The sequence below is a fragment of the Nilaparvata lugens genome, chromosome 2 (genome assembly GCF_014356525.2).
Source record: "Nilaparvata lugens isolate BPH chromosome 2, ASM1435652v1, whole genome shotgun sequence".
Taxonomy (NCBI): Eukaryota; Metazoa; Arthropoda; class Insecta; order Hemiptera; family Delphacidae; genus Nilaparvata; species Nilaparvata lugens.
The window spans coordinates 22456931-22472267 of record NC_052505.1 but is presented as its reverse complement, the minus strand read 5'-3'; the positions used below and the strand labels follow the sequence as shown (position 1 = coordinate 22472267).

General features: G+C 35.3%; 1 protein-coding gene across 1 annotated transcript; it reads right to left on the bottom strand.

The window, feature by feature from the left end:
• Positions 1 to 5704: 5704 nt before the first annotated feature.
• LOC120349818 (cyclin-dependent kinases regulatory subunit-like) lies at positions 5705 to 15329 on the bottom strand. Its single transcript, XM_039420806.1, has 3 exons — positions 14984 to 15329; positions 13140 to 13267; positions 5705 to 7064 (listed from the first exon to the last, which is right to left on the bottom strand). Exons 1-3 carry the CDS (start codon positions 15055 to 15057, stop codon positions 7009 to 7011), a joined length of 258 nt encoding a protein of 85 aa, XP_039276740.1. The 5' UTR covers positions 15058 to 15329; the 3' UTR covers positions 5705 to 7008.
• Positions 15330 to 15337: the final 8 nt, after the last annotated feature.

Genomic DNA, 15337 nt, shown 5'->3' with positions numbered 1-15337 from the left:
ACAACGAGATCTTTCGGCAGTTCCGCCATCTTCTTGGTTGTACCAAGAACTTGGTTGAAGATGGCGGAACTTCCGAAAGATCTCGTTGTCCAGTGAGTGATTTATTCATTTATTGTAAAATATTCGACTGCTAGTCGTTTTTTCCAAAAGCAAAAAGTGATTTAATTATATTTTTACACTGTCAAAAACATAATTGTCATCGTTGTAGACCTAGAAAAGGATAGTACCACCGTCTTTGTCGAATGATAGACAAGGATAGCAAAACCAAAGTTTATCAAATACTGTCATTATAACGTGGACCTCACTATAGTAACAGAATCCTAACCAGTTAAACTATGAATATTATAGATATATCAATCGAAAGATAATAAAAAGGCCAAAATAATATGTACTCACCGATATCATAAGCCTTTCAGAAATAAGTTTTCTAATACGAAGTTTTCCGACAACGAAATCACAAGATGAAACAAGCAGTTTAGCTTTATGTCGATAATTCAACTACTATATCGAGATTCGACAAGATATCGATTGTAGAACCTCGATAATGATCAGGGCTACGGGTATCAATGTTGAACATTGATTTCGGAACAGAGATAAATTGATTTGAATATTTTCCCGCGAGGTGGGACAAAGTCACCCCGGTCGACGGTAACTGGTCTGAATCAACGTCAGGTCATACCCAATTACAAAATAAAGAAACCGCAGGTCAAGTTTTCGATCATCAATGTCGTTTTCATTAAGAAATAGGCCTAGGTACTTATTAGTAGAAGTAAATTTGTAAAGCCTTTATTTGTGGGGAGTCCCTTGCGGGAAGGTCCCATCTCGTCTGAATAGTTTGAGCCGTCAATTGGTCTTTCGACTGTCATACTTCAGCCGGGTCCGACAATCATATTACGTACGGATCACGGTACGGCATGTATTGCTGAAATTATTTAAAAATCACTTTTTGAAATTGCAAAGTTTAATACATTCCAGAACAAAAGAGAAATGTTGATCACGAGTGAATGCAGTCCATTTTGCGATCCCAAAAATTGAAAAAAATATGAATAGTTGTATATATGTGGAAATCTGTACCGTACCATAGAATTAAAGTTAATTTCACTGTTCTCGGGAGTGTTCACAAAATCAGTTAATTTTGTTTTGCACAGGTATCATACTAATTTAAAAAAGATAAAAAGGATGACGGAAATTTGAAAGTGGGTTATTATTTGTAAATTTTATAAATTACCTGCCAAGAAATCAAAATATCCTCGATTCTCATCCATTTCAAATTCAGACGACTGTAGGCCTACGCGCCTATTCAGGTTTCTATTGAAAGCTCTACTCTTTATAAAATAATATTTTATTTATGACATTAAATTATATAGATTGTCAGCTATATAATTTGATGGCTGTCGCATTTAGATAAGAAAATTGTGAATACCGATACGGCGGTAATACAGGATCTTTCTAAATGATGGACCCTTTTTCAAAAATTGGTATTTATTAAAGTAAAAATGCAAAATGGACAACCTTTATACCAATGGAAAGAGAAAGTTTCAAAGTTTTTTTTTAATACCTTACAAGTGTTCAATGTGGCCTCCGGCGGAACCGTATCACTGCTGCCATGCACTCAATAACACCAGATACGCTTTCTCGCGTGTAGGACGAGTTTGGCTACCGCGTAGATGTTTGCCGTGCAGCAGCCAGAGGCCACTTTGAACACTTGTAAGGTATTAAAAAAAAAAAACGTTGAAACTTTCTTTTTCCATTGATATAAAGGTTGTTCATTTTGCATTTTTACTTTAATAAATAATACGTTTTTGAAATGGGTCCATCATTTAGAAAGACCCTACTGTACTTTTTAATATTGTTTTTCATAGATCATAATACTTATTTTTAGATAGATTTGTCCCTAAATTTGTAACCAAGAAAAATGTTACCTGGTCTGAGCAGACGAAATAAGTAACAAGTAAGTAACTTCGTCTGTAAGTGTGCGATCCGGAAATATTGTACTGTAATATTATGTACTGTGACTCGGGTCTATGAAGGTTTAAGTATCCATAGCAGGTGAATGGGCGATCTTACAGGAGAAACGCGCTCAAAGCTCAGTCAATTTTTATTAATAAAAGATTTCCATCTTCTACGAATACTTTTCAAGTTTCTTGTTATAAATTCCAACCAACAATAACCTTAATTTGTTTGTTGGATAAACCTATTTCAATGTGATTTGATTTAGCGTGTTTTTTCAAACCTCGTCCCACACAAATACATGCCATGCCATTCCATACGATTTGCATGCAGAGTAGTCTACTGACGAAACACACACGCTGTCAATCGGAATTCACTCTATTAGGACTGTCCATTTGTCCTTAGTCAGCTCATCCTCCTCCTTCTCACTTCTTCACTGTCCTGTATCCCTCCCTCATCTTCAACACACCAACAAACACTATTGCGTTGATCAAGTTCACCTTGCCTTCTACTCAAGTATTCAGTCCGTTTCTATCTACTTTCTACAATCCTGACAAAAACACTGTAAAGAGGGATTTCTATCATTCATCACACTTTCATTGCATTTGGGGCCGAAACACACGAGGCGTTTTTTCATACGAGTCGGCACGACATGACAGGACAAGGAGCTGATGGATTGACGTATTGAGCATCAGCTAATCGGAGAACTCCCTATCCTGTCGACCCGTCTGAAAAACGCTTCGTGTGTTTCGGGCCCTAGTTTGGTGTTGATAACTTTATAAAATACGTATAAATACTGTACGGATTTTATATTTTTCATTTATTCTTATGATTTTCAATTCAGTAATTATATCCTTAATACTTTGAATAGAGTCAATATTATATCCGTGCAAGACATTGTTGATAGCTCATTCATATCGCCCTCTGCAATCTGAGACTAAAGCCGAGTAAAGCCTACTCTGAGACTAAAGCCTACATATATATGTTTTTGAAGGGACGGATTCAAAGATCCAAAGAACCTCACACGTCAACCGAAGCTTATTGTGTGTCTCAAAGTATGTTAGTTAGGCAAACCAACTCCCGTGTCCTTTACAAGGTCCAGGAGTTTTTTCCCTATACCAACATCCCATTCCTCACCTGGTTGCTTGCAGCCAAACAGAGCCCTTCTTCTAACACCAAGACTTTCGCAATCCAGTATGATATGCTTAGCAGTCTCCTCAGACTGATTACAAAGCCTACACATCTGGCTTTTATTTCTGAGTCCAATTGTATGGAGATGTTTCCTGAAGTGGCCATGTTCAGTTATCAGGGCAATCATCTGCTTGACCTGACCTCTACCCAGACTCACCAGCCAGCTGGTGAAGCCAGGGCTTGCGTCTGCCAGCAGCCTTTTGCCAGGTGCTTGACCAGGGTGACCCTGCCATTGCTGGTGATGTAAGTCCCTGGACCATTTACTTATTGCGCTTTTGAACTTACAGTTCTTTTGCTTAAGCCACAGCCTGGCTCTGGGCCAAATAATGGCATACTAGAACCCCGCTTAGCAAGCTCATTACCTCCTATACCTACATGGCCAGGTACCAAACCAAGATGCACAGAGTTGCATGTTGCAAGCCTGCTGAGTGTTTTGTGGCACTTCCACACCAATTTGGAATTGATTTAATTGTAGTCAAGAGCCTTGAGGGCTGCCTGACAATCTGACAGGAATACTATATGCTTATTGCAATAGCGTCTGGCAATGCCTATGTTGGACCAAGCCATGATGATCCAAATCTCTGCCAGAAAGATGGTAGGTACAGTGTTGTCCCAGACTTGCTTAAACTTGTGTTCTAGGTGAATCACTGTACACCCCGTAGCCACATTTTCCTTTTGGGGTAGGGCCCTTCCTCAGACTTCCACTCCTCTCTAGAGCAGAATTTAACAGAGAAAGGTTTAGTTACATTTTTATATATGCACTGGCATGCAGCGTTCCGATCTCACAACGGTCATACAGACGGACCACTATACAGGGTGTTTACGAACTCTCTACCAATATAAAAAGAGTATTGAAGGAAAAATAATACAATTAACTGAGGTTGGAAAACATAGCTAAACTTCAAATAATTTACTCGAAATGCGTCCATCTGCTCGGATACATGCCCTGAAACGGTTTTCCATTGACTGGAGTCAGTTTGGCTATGTTTTCCAACCTCTGTTAATTGTATTCTTTTTCTTTATATTTTTATTTTCTTTCAGAATGTATAGAAGTTTCTGTATTAATGTAAATACAAAGCATATTGTCAACAAATCTTTACTCAAGTGAAATAAATTACAGTTATTCTAAACTTATGCGAAGACCAAGAGGGTTATGTAACATTAATTATTATTTGTAATAATCTAAAATAGCTTACAAATGACATGCAAAGCAGACGGAGACTGTTGCATTGTTGTGGCAGACTTTAGCCGCATGCCTTGGCATGCTCTGCAACAAACCCCCAACGGTGTCCTTTCACTGAAGCTGCCATATATCAGTTAATATTGGTCCGATCTTAAAAATCAGGTACCAATCGATAGGTAATTAAATTTACTAAAAAAAAGTTATTCTTGTATTTTTTTGTAAAACCAACGGTTTCTAAGTTATTTAAGAAACAACATTTTAAATGGCCGCCATTTTGTTTTATGTATTTGAAAATTCATCATAATCTTTTGTAGCTTTGTTTAGTTGTTATAATTGATTGTGTAAAGTTTCAATTTCGTATGTTTAACCATTATTAAGAAAAAATAATGAGTGAAAAAGCAAAATGGCCGCTGTGAGAGTAACTGAAGACTTCTGGACAATTTAAATATGATATTTGGATATGTTGTTTACCCAGGAACAATGCCCTAGAGTGTTGGTAGAGAGTTCGTAAACACCCTGTATAATAGTGAAACAGATCACAGACTTGAATGTGGGAAGCCTCACCTGTCCGTCATATTAGTAGGTAACAACCCTCCACCCCACAGAAAATAGGACGTGAGTCGGATCGGACCGCTGCATGAAAAGTGTGCACCGGCCTCAGATAGTAGTCTCCACTATTCTGCGTAATGTTTAGGTAAACCTGATAACAAATCTCACTGCACTTTGAAAACTCCATATTTAAAACAATTATTTCTAACACTAATTCTTGGGAGGAGTGTATCATTTCGTCAAGATCTCAGTTCATCAAGTACCTACTTTCACCATTTCTTAAGCTAGACTGATATTGAAACAAATGGAGAGTTGAGCCATTCAGTTGGTTAAGTTTCACGGCGTCACCTTTTAATTAGTCTGATACACTGTTGCAGACTATAGTAAGGGGTTAGGTTTTTGCTTTTGAATAGCAACATGTTGATATTATTCAGAATGTCTTGATTATTTAAAAATTAAATATATTATGATACTGTATCAACTGGACTTTCTGAAAGCAACAGAAACTTAATGAACTGAAAACTTGACGTACTGAAGTTGACTGCGGGCTGATTCTTGATCATCAGAGATATTGATGAAATGAATGTCACCCCAGTGGGTAGATCTACTATTTCATACCAGCCTTTCTTTCAATTTTGTTCAGTCAAGGTGAGGACATTACAACCGCACTGATGAAAGGATTACTGTCTCACCACTATTATTATTAATACCACTATTTAAATAAAATACTCACATGATAGTCAAAAATTAATATAAAAATGTCTATATTTTTGTGGTAACCACTACTGGAGTTATCTTCAGGTACAATTGTTGAATAAATTGAACGATAAATACGATTATTTATAAAATGTGTTTAATTTATTATGCATAGTCGAGTATTTAAAATGTGAGTAAAATAGAAATATAGGCTATCATTTTCAAAATCGTATAAATAATTTGTACAAGATGTTGACGTGTTTTCACAGCTTTAATGACTTTCAAGATCCGATAATACAATATAAAATGCTACACTAAAATTAAAAAATATATTTACAGATAATCGTATCGATCTACTCAACTCACTGTACAATTTGAAAGTTACTGTTGCAAAATATCCAAATTAATTGGCTTAAAATAAGAATTTAATTTTGTAAATTTGATCGTAAAGAATCACTTTGATTATGAAAATGACACTTATGGTACAAGGATCGCTTCAATGATTCGAATCTTTCTCATAAGTCACAACATGGCAGCTTGACAACACAAAATGCATTCGTATAAATATGCAAAACGAATTCACAATAAATTATGTTTGGAAAATCAGAAAACACAACATAAACAGAAGAACAGAAATAATGATTCATCCTTAACCAAATGCATAAGTAATGGTATTTCAAAACGGACAGATCAATGCTTTGAAAACAGAAGGAAATAAATTTACTATACGAAGATTCAAATTACCTTGAGGCATTAGTATGTTTCTCATCATATTATCGTTTAATAGAGAGTAGTTATCACAAAAATAATATTAAATACAGAAGTCTATCATGCTTACAACAAATTGTTTTGCACTCAAACTAATAACTCGAATAATAACATTGATAGGATGATTAATTATTTTATAATTTTAGCCTGAAAAATACATAGTAGGTATTATTTCGTTGCTAATGAAGAATTTTACAAAACATGATTATTATAGGCAAATGCATACGAGAGTAAGAAGTTTAGATTTACAGACAAAGTTTAGTGCAAGAAACAACGTAAAAAGTGACATTTAATGTATATGAGAATTGCATGCAGCATAATGTAATAACAGGCTACTATTATGGAATAATGGATTAAAAATATATCATGAAGTCATTCACTTATATTTTGAGAGTATTGCTAGAAAAATTCAAACCAATTCTTAGTTCAACGACATCGAAATAGTAAGTTTTTACTATTGAACCAAAACTCGCCAAATATAAGATGGGTCCATCTGAAGATTCTTAACTAATCAAATATGAATAATGTATTATCTTCAGATTCATTTTTTTAAAGTAATGAACATACTAAAGCCTCAAATGGCAATTTCGAATCATTTCTTATAAAATTTTCAAAGCGACAGGATTTATATAACAAGAGCGACGTATTCCAGTATTGTAAACGAGTCTGGATTAGTTCATTCCTTCACTGTAGCTTAGCGACCTTTTGAAAAGCAAAATATGTGGTTCTGAAATTAAAACAAAAACTCTAATTAATTGAAGAAAAGAAGGAAAAGGATTGAAAGTTTCGTCTGCAACAGTAAATAAAATAGAATTTCAATAAAAGAATAATAAAATGTCATTAAAAATAAAGATAGAAAAGATACATATAAATAATACGAGGGGAATTAACAAGAGAAAAACAAAAAAATAAATCTTAAGTACCTTCCAAATTTTACTCAAAAATGTTTGACTCTCCGAACATAAATAATACGAGGGGAATTACTGTAGTAAAATAAGGTTCCCTAGAACGCTGAGACACTCAATGTGCAAAGAGAAATCTGGCAATTATTCTGCCTTAAGGGCTCTACACACCTACGGATTTGGCTTGTGTTGGCCTGTGTCCTTGAACGACTTGGAGCAAAATCACTACACACTAGTAGTAAGCAACACGAGCCCGGCCTGCCCTACTTTTCAAGGCTATCCTCTCCACCAAAATCTAATAGAGATAGAGGAATTTTGATTTCAGATTTGAATTCAGCGACATCAAATTCTTTAAAGCGTAAGTCCCATTTTCGACAATAGCCGAAAACAAGGGAGTAATATAGCTTTATATTATAGTAAAAAAGTACTAGGTTAATAAGATAATAATTTTTTGCTCACAAAGGGAAAGGTTTGAACACTTGAAATTTTGGTCTAAACATGAACATTTTTAAAACTTTTTTTATTTAAACTTTGAAAAGATGAATCCAAATATGAAATCAGAAAATCAACTATGAATATGAAAAGAGTTGAATATGAATTTCACTCTGACCATTTTCACTTATATTTCCTCCTTATTGTTATGTTATCTGTCTCTCTACACACACTCTCTCGCTCTCTCTCTGACGGATGTGAATTCAGTAGGCTTTTTGAGGTCCGCTGAAGTGCAGTTTCATTATCAGATCTTTCAACGCCACTTGAAAGTAATTGTGCTTTATTTGTAGTTTCTTTTAAATATATAAATTATATGTTTTACTTTTCTTCTTCATCTCTTCTCCCTGTCCCCTTATTTTTCTCTACTCTCTCTCTAACTCCTGGATAGAGCTTTCTGCTATCTTATAATAATTATAACAATTAATCTGTCATTGTCCAATTATCTACAATTTTTTCTTTTTCTTAATTGCATTAATACTATTTTGTTCATGATACTATCGTTTATTTTGTTTAATTATCTAAATATATATTTAGTAATGCTGTTTAGTAATGTGTCTGTCGAGACCTAGCACACTATCAATAAAAATCAATCAATCAATCTCTCTCTCTCACACAGACACATACCAACTCTTAATTTATTCACACAGCGTAGCAGTAGATAGAGAATTGTACATCTATACTTAATACTGTAAAGCCTCAACCAGCTCCCAATAAGTACGGTATAGAACAGTTTACATCTTGTGTAATATAGTATTTAAAATACTATGACAATTCATTGATTGAAAAAGGTTGTCATACTCGATATTATCCTGTAAAAATAGAGACAAAAAAATTGTGATTCAACTACAGCTTCCTCAATAAAAATTCACACAAGTAGACAAAAATAATATAAAAAGAAGTTGATTTTTATTGAATAAAAAATTGAAATATGTTTATTCTACAGCTAATAACAATTTTTGGGAAACACTGGTACAGTGTAACCTCGATATAACGGACCCCGATACAACGAACAACCTAAGGTATTTTTCTGGTCCCTTGAAACCCCCATAAACCTTAATAGAAAAGTAACCCCTATGTAGCGTACAAAATACGTATTAGAACCTCTATATAACGATTTTTGGTGTGTTTAGTAATATTTGACCCCTGTATAACGTATATAAAAATTAAGAAGCCCCTACCTAACGTTAGACACCTCTATATAACGTATTCCCACGGTTCAGACCCCTGTATAAAGTATTTTATTCTTATCTAGGCCATCACTTGAGCATGTTTGAACATGAAAGTTTTCATTTACCTCCCTTCCGCTCGCCGCCCATAATAGAGTACAGTACTGTCTGTAATGTTCTATGTATTCTTGTGTATTCTCAGACAGTGAAGTGTACGGTTGCAGATTTTGAATGAAGAGTTTTTGTGTGACTGAAAGTGTGTTTTTGTGTTTTTTTGCAAGTTTGTTTTTGAGTGCGTCATGGCCGAGAAAAGAAAGTCTTTAAGTGTTGACTTCAAACGTAAAGTTTTAAAATTCATAGAAGAAAACCCTCATGAGAAGAAAGTGGATATTGCAAAGGAATTCAACATTACACCAACAATTCTTAGAAATAAAAACATATATGAAGACGAAGGTGGACTTTCTGGTCAGTGTAAAAGGGCTAAACCAGCCGAATTACAGGACGTTGAAACTGCTGTCATGTTATGGCTTAAACAGTGTCGTGACAAAAACGTATCCATTTCGGGACCTATACTTCAGGAAAAAGCTCAACAATTTGCCGAGCAGTTGGGCCATAATTCTTTTCGAGCAAGCAATGGCTGGTTGGACCGCTTCAAGAAGAGGAATGAAGTAACTTTTAAAAAAGTGTGTGGTGAAAGCGGTAGTGTTGATGATGCAGTGTGCGCGGAATAGAAGAAAAAACTGATAGACTTGACACAAGGATTCAATGAAGATGATATTTACAATGTAGACGAACCAGGCTTATTCTTCAAATGCCTACCAGACAAAACTTTGACTTTCAAGGGTGATTCCTGCAGTGGAGGGAAAACAGCAAGGAACGGCTTCCGGTGATGCTTGGGGCTAATGCATCAGGTACACATAAGCTGAAGCCCTTAATAATCGGAAAATCAAAAGAGCCAGCTGCTTTAAACACGTTACGTCTCTGCCAACAAAGTACGTTGCTAATAAAAAAGCTTGGATGTCAGGAGAAATTTTCAGCAACTAGCTAAAAGAAACAAACATGCAAATGAAACTGAGAAAGAAGAAAATCTTGTTATTTATAGACAACTGTTCGGCCCACAAGGACATCCCGAAGTTGACCCATATTAATCTCCAGTTCTTGCCGTGTAATACAACATCAAAACTTCAGCTCATGGATCAAGGGATAATACAGAATTTCAAAACACTCTACAGACGGGAAGTGGTTAGACAATACCTGAACGACATGGATCACCAAACTTCAACTAACATCAACCTTCACGACGCCATGTGGATGGTGATGAAAGCATGGAATAATGTTTCTCAACAAACAATTGCAAATTGTTTCAAAAAAGTGGTTTCAAACTCAGTGTGCAAGAGGAAGTCACGGATGAAGAGGAGTTAGATAACCCTTTACCCGCACAGCCTGGTTTGAATGTCGAAGCCTCCTGGCCAAGAATTCAAGAAGCATTGGATATCAACATCGAGTTTGAGGAATTTGCAAACTTTGATGAAGATGTTGCAGTATGTGGGGAGCTTACTGATTATGAAATCATCTCCAAAGTAACCGCAGATCCGGAGGCAGATGATGACGGTGAAGGCGAGGAAGAAGAAGACGTCCAAGCTGATGCAGCTGTTGCCGATCGACCGGACCCTACTTCACAAGATGCTCGTCAAGCTCTGAACGTGTTCAAGTGTTTCTTTTTAAAGAGCGCTGTATCCGAAAATACTAAGGAATCCATCACCAAGCTAGACTGTGCATTGGACCAAGTGAAACTCTATACAGCGAATACACAATCAAAAATTATTGATTACTTTGGGCCAGGCAGCAGCCGTACGTGAGTTTTTGTCTGCTTGCTAATTTGATTGATTGAACTTGCTAATTAAAAACTATTGAAAATAATACTGTATGCATACTTTATTCTGAAAATATATACGTGAACAGTAGGTAGTTCTTTTAATTTACTGAACAAATTTCCTAATTGATTGAGCTATACAGTATAGGTGCAAAGAAATAGGATACAGTACAGTATTGCTATTATTCAACTACTATTGAATTATAGCACTTTTTACTCAATTGCTATTTTTAATACGGTATTTCTATTATTTAATAGCAATTGATAATTGCAATATCCTATTTCCTTCCACCTTTATAGAGTAGTTAACAAATCTGCATTCATTTTTAAGAAGCCAAGTTGGCTAGTTACAAAGGTGGAAGGAAAATGGGTACTGTATTACAATTATCAAACTACTGTACTATTAAATAATAGCATTTATTCAATTGTTATTTTCAATACAGTATTTCTATTATATAATAGCAATTGAATAGTTTCAATATCTTATTTTCTTCCACCTTCTGTAGCAGTACAGTACTGTACTGTAATATGAAACATACAGTACAGTATTTGTACAGTACTGTAAACTGTATATCTAAAAATCTACTTCAAATAGAGGTTGAACGTGTTCAATATACTTTATATGGAGGTTATAACTAACCCCTATATAACATATTTTGCCAGACTTCAACCTCGATTTAACGAACCTCGTTTTTAAGTGAACCCCTACATAACGTACGAATTTCTTGGTTCCTTCAAATACGTTAAATCGGGGTCCCACTGTATTATTATTTTAGAGTACTAGAACTTTCTTGCTATAGGTTCAACCAAATTCTTCATAGAAATAGAATTCTTCATTAATAACATTAAAGTGCTCACCGAGTTTTTTATTTTCGACTATTTTAGAGTCCCCGCGAACCGTTTTCTAATTCGAGGGTGCTGAATCCGAATCTGAAATCAAAATTTTGCTATCTCGATTTTTAGGCGATGTAGATTTTTGGTAACTACACGCGCCCGGCCGGGATAGCCTACACACTCACGGATTTCGCCCGAGCCGAGCCGATCCGCTCCAGTAGCCCTGGACGGATTTGGCTCGGCTCGGCCTGGCTCAGCTCGCCATAAAATCGCGTTCACACTCACGTATTTCTCCCGAGCCGAGCCAAGACAGGCCAGATCCGCAAGCTAAATAAATCCGTAGGTGTGTAGGGCCCTTTATTCATCAGTTGTTCCTCTTTCTACTCACTATACCCACCACTTGCGCCTCTCGAAGTCGAGAAATGCCGGGCAAGCTGCCTTTCAAGATTAATCTCCCAATTGCTGTTAACACCACATAGCAAATTCGTGTTGTGCTGTTCATTTTCTTAATGCAAAACGGATTTCACCTATTCATTATCAGTTAATCAAAGTGTATGGGGAAAACTGCATATCTGATTACCATGTTTGTAAATTGTATAAGTCTATTGCATTCAGTGAAGGAATGACATGCGCTTGACCTCATGCCTCACGCCATACTCAAGAAATGTCTATTTAGAAAAATTATGGGAACCTTATTTACTAATGCCCCTCGTAATATATTGAGGTAACAAATACATTTATCTACCTACCTTGACATTGAGGAACATTGGTTCACTTTTTTAAACGGTTATGAGGTATACTGTTCGATTCTCTAAACGGGACCGGCCAAACCCGATTTCTCACACAACTAGTTTATCCTAGGTTAAATTCTTCTAGATATTATTATTTAGTTCTACAAATATTAGAAGACTACAGGCAACGCCCACAACAATCTTCGTTGATAGATACAGTTTGATTACTAATCAAGTTCAGTTAGATCACTTAATTACTGGTAACGGTGATTAAATGTAGTCAAGTAACTAAAGAATAAAAGAAATTAAGTATCAGTACAAGATACAAATTTGTTTGGCCCAAGAATTACGAAGAAATGATTGGATCTTCTCAATCAAACACTGAATATTACATAATTAACTCATTTTCAATAATGTCCTTTTATTATTTATGTTTATAAAAGCTTATTCAGTAATATGTTGACGGAAAGGATGTTCTCAAATATCTTTTTCCAAGAATAAATGGTTATCTTTTCAATCTCCGCTGATTTATGTTGATATATCACAATATTATTATAAAATAGTAATACGAATTCAGATTGCATTCCATCAATATATGAATTCTTTAATTATGTTAATTAATTGATGTTAATTCTTTAATTCTGTTAATTAATTGAATAGTCAACCACAATGTTATTTTACTGTCAATGAGTGTAGACTACATCCAGGATCGAACCCACACAATATATAGGATCTACAGATGGAAAATTTATAAAAACTGTTATTAGAATAATGATGTGACAATAACAAAAACAGAGTGATTACCTGGTTTGTGAATCATGTACTGAACCCATCCTTTGCTCTGACGCACACCCAGGTCTCTCCACTCAGCTTCTGACATCAGCCGTGAGGTTGGCACTAGCTTGCCAAGTTCTTTAGGTAAAATCACGTGTCTGTAGCAAATGAATCGGTGAATACAAAATTATACATAGAATTTTAAGTCAAGAAATACTATTCATTAATTTAGAGATGAGGAATAGTAAGATGTTGTATCAATGCAGTTTCCAATAAATAAATGAAGTAATTGAATAAACGGATCGAGACACCAGTAGTGTGCTTGTGCAATACAAAATTAAGGCTCTGTATTACATAAGGACACAAGGAAGAACGCTGCTTCACAACAAACCCCCCCTCATCCCATCTTATTATATCAATGGTGTCCTTAGTGAGACACCAAAATAGTGTGTGTTCCTAGGTATTATCGGTGAAAGAGTACTCGCATAGTGAGGAGGTAGTGGTCAAAGTCGAGAAAGAGGTAGAGGGAGCTTAGCATATTGAGGAGTGTTAACAGGCTTTCCTTCACCTCTAGCGCTAGTGATAGCAACATTTTCCAAGACATCAATATATCGTCATGAACCCACCAATCGCGGAGACACAGCGCGATAGACCACTTGAAACATAGACTCGGTTGTCTTCAAAAGGGTCACGCTAAACCTCTTTATAAGCCGGGCGATAAACCTCTACCTTGACGTCCTTACTATGAGGGCGCCCACATGACAATGTATTTGTATCAAATTGAGGCACTCCTATCTCGACCCTGACCTCGACCTACCTCTAACTCCTCACTATGCAAGCACTCTTTGGCTGGTATTCCTAGTCTAATAAGCGCAATGAGAGCTAATGCCTCGCGATTGGGGGAGTGAATCAGCATTCTTACTTATTCCTCCCTGTTGTCTCAATATAGTACGAATCTCCATCACTCTGAAAACTTCCCAGCTAAGAATTATCCAATCATGTTAACCCAGCAAATAATATGTATAGTTCATAAGTTACATAATTAGTCAAAGAGCCTCGAAAACGATTGTTAACAATTTTGATAAAATTAAGAATAGGCCTACAAATCTATGGTAAAAAAAATCCAATAAGTTCAAGTTCTAGATAGATCCAAAAATTAGTGTAATTCGAAATACAATTTAACTGCGAGATCCTCCATTGCAGAGGAGGTCAAGTCATTGTGCATAATTCTAAGTGCTACAAAAACCTCCAATTCTTTTCCAGTTGTGTGGACTGTGGAACTTCCGTCAAAAGCAGTCATAACCCATCAGAAAGAAAAAATATTTCAACTATTTTTTAGGTAGGCTAATAGATTTTTGGATGGAATAAGATAATATACATCTCTTAGTACTGGTATTCAATGAGTTTATCAAAAACGAGACAAATTTTTGAAAACAATTAGAATTTTAGGTCACCATTAAAATCACCATTTAAGACGTTTGGACAAAATTTGTCCTCCACCAACAGAAACAAATTATACTGTGAACATTGCAATGTAGATTCAAATAGAAATAAGAGCAATTGTTTTTATTCTCATAAAATGATCGTGAACAAACAGGCTACGATGCATGTGCTAGCATAATACTCGTAAAATTTAAAGGTTATCTCTAACTATAGATAAAAAGTATTAAATACACATGCAAAAAATTAATAAACTATATTAGTTTGTCTTATAAAAAACTTATTGGGCAAAATCTTGAAAGGTTACCTCACCAAATTTGAAGCTTGATCGTATTGTTACAGTTTTTAAACAATAAGTTTCAAGTTTTGATGTTTTTAAAACCATTGTCAGAACAATGCAAGTTCCAAAACATTGGGTAAAAACATTCAATTACCTGTATTCGTATTCATCATCCGTATACTTGTCCGAGTAATATATTTGTTTTGCTAAGGCGGCTTTATTTGCCATTTTGAGATTCAAGTTTTTCACTCAAGTATTTTCGTTCAAATAGAGAATGTAAAAATTAAAGTTATTCCACAACCTCAAAACTTTTTCAAGAATCCAGATAGTCTCGTTCACGAAAACATTTTCCCGCTGTTCTAGTACAATGCTGCCAACAAAACTAGACTTTGTTATATTATAAAACGGTTTTCAGCAAAGGATGAATTGAAATACATTTTTAAATTGAATACAGTACTTAATAAGATTTATATAAGTTATTTCAATATTTTATCTGTTTTAGTACACT

Bases quoted from the DNA above. Each gene is read 5' to 3' on its own strand.
- LOC120349818 (XM_039420806.1), bottom strand. From the start codon at position 15,057: ATGGCAAATAAAGCCGCCTTAGCAAAACAAATATATTACTCGGACAAG. The intron at 13,268-14,983 runs GTAATTGAATGT...CATTTGCTACAG, and splicing joins GATGATGAATACGAATACAG to ACACGTGATTTTACCTAAAG. The intron at 7,065-13,139 runs GTAATCACTCTG...TTTTAATTTCAG, and splicing joins GTACATGATTCACAAACCAG to AACCACATATTTTGCTTTTC.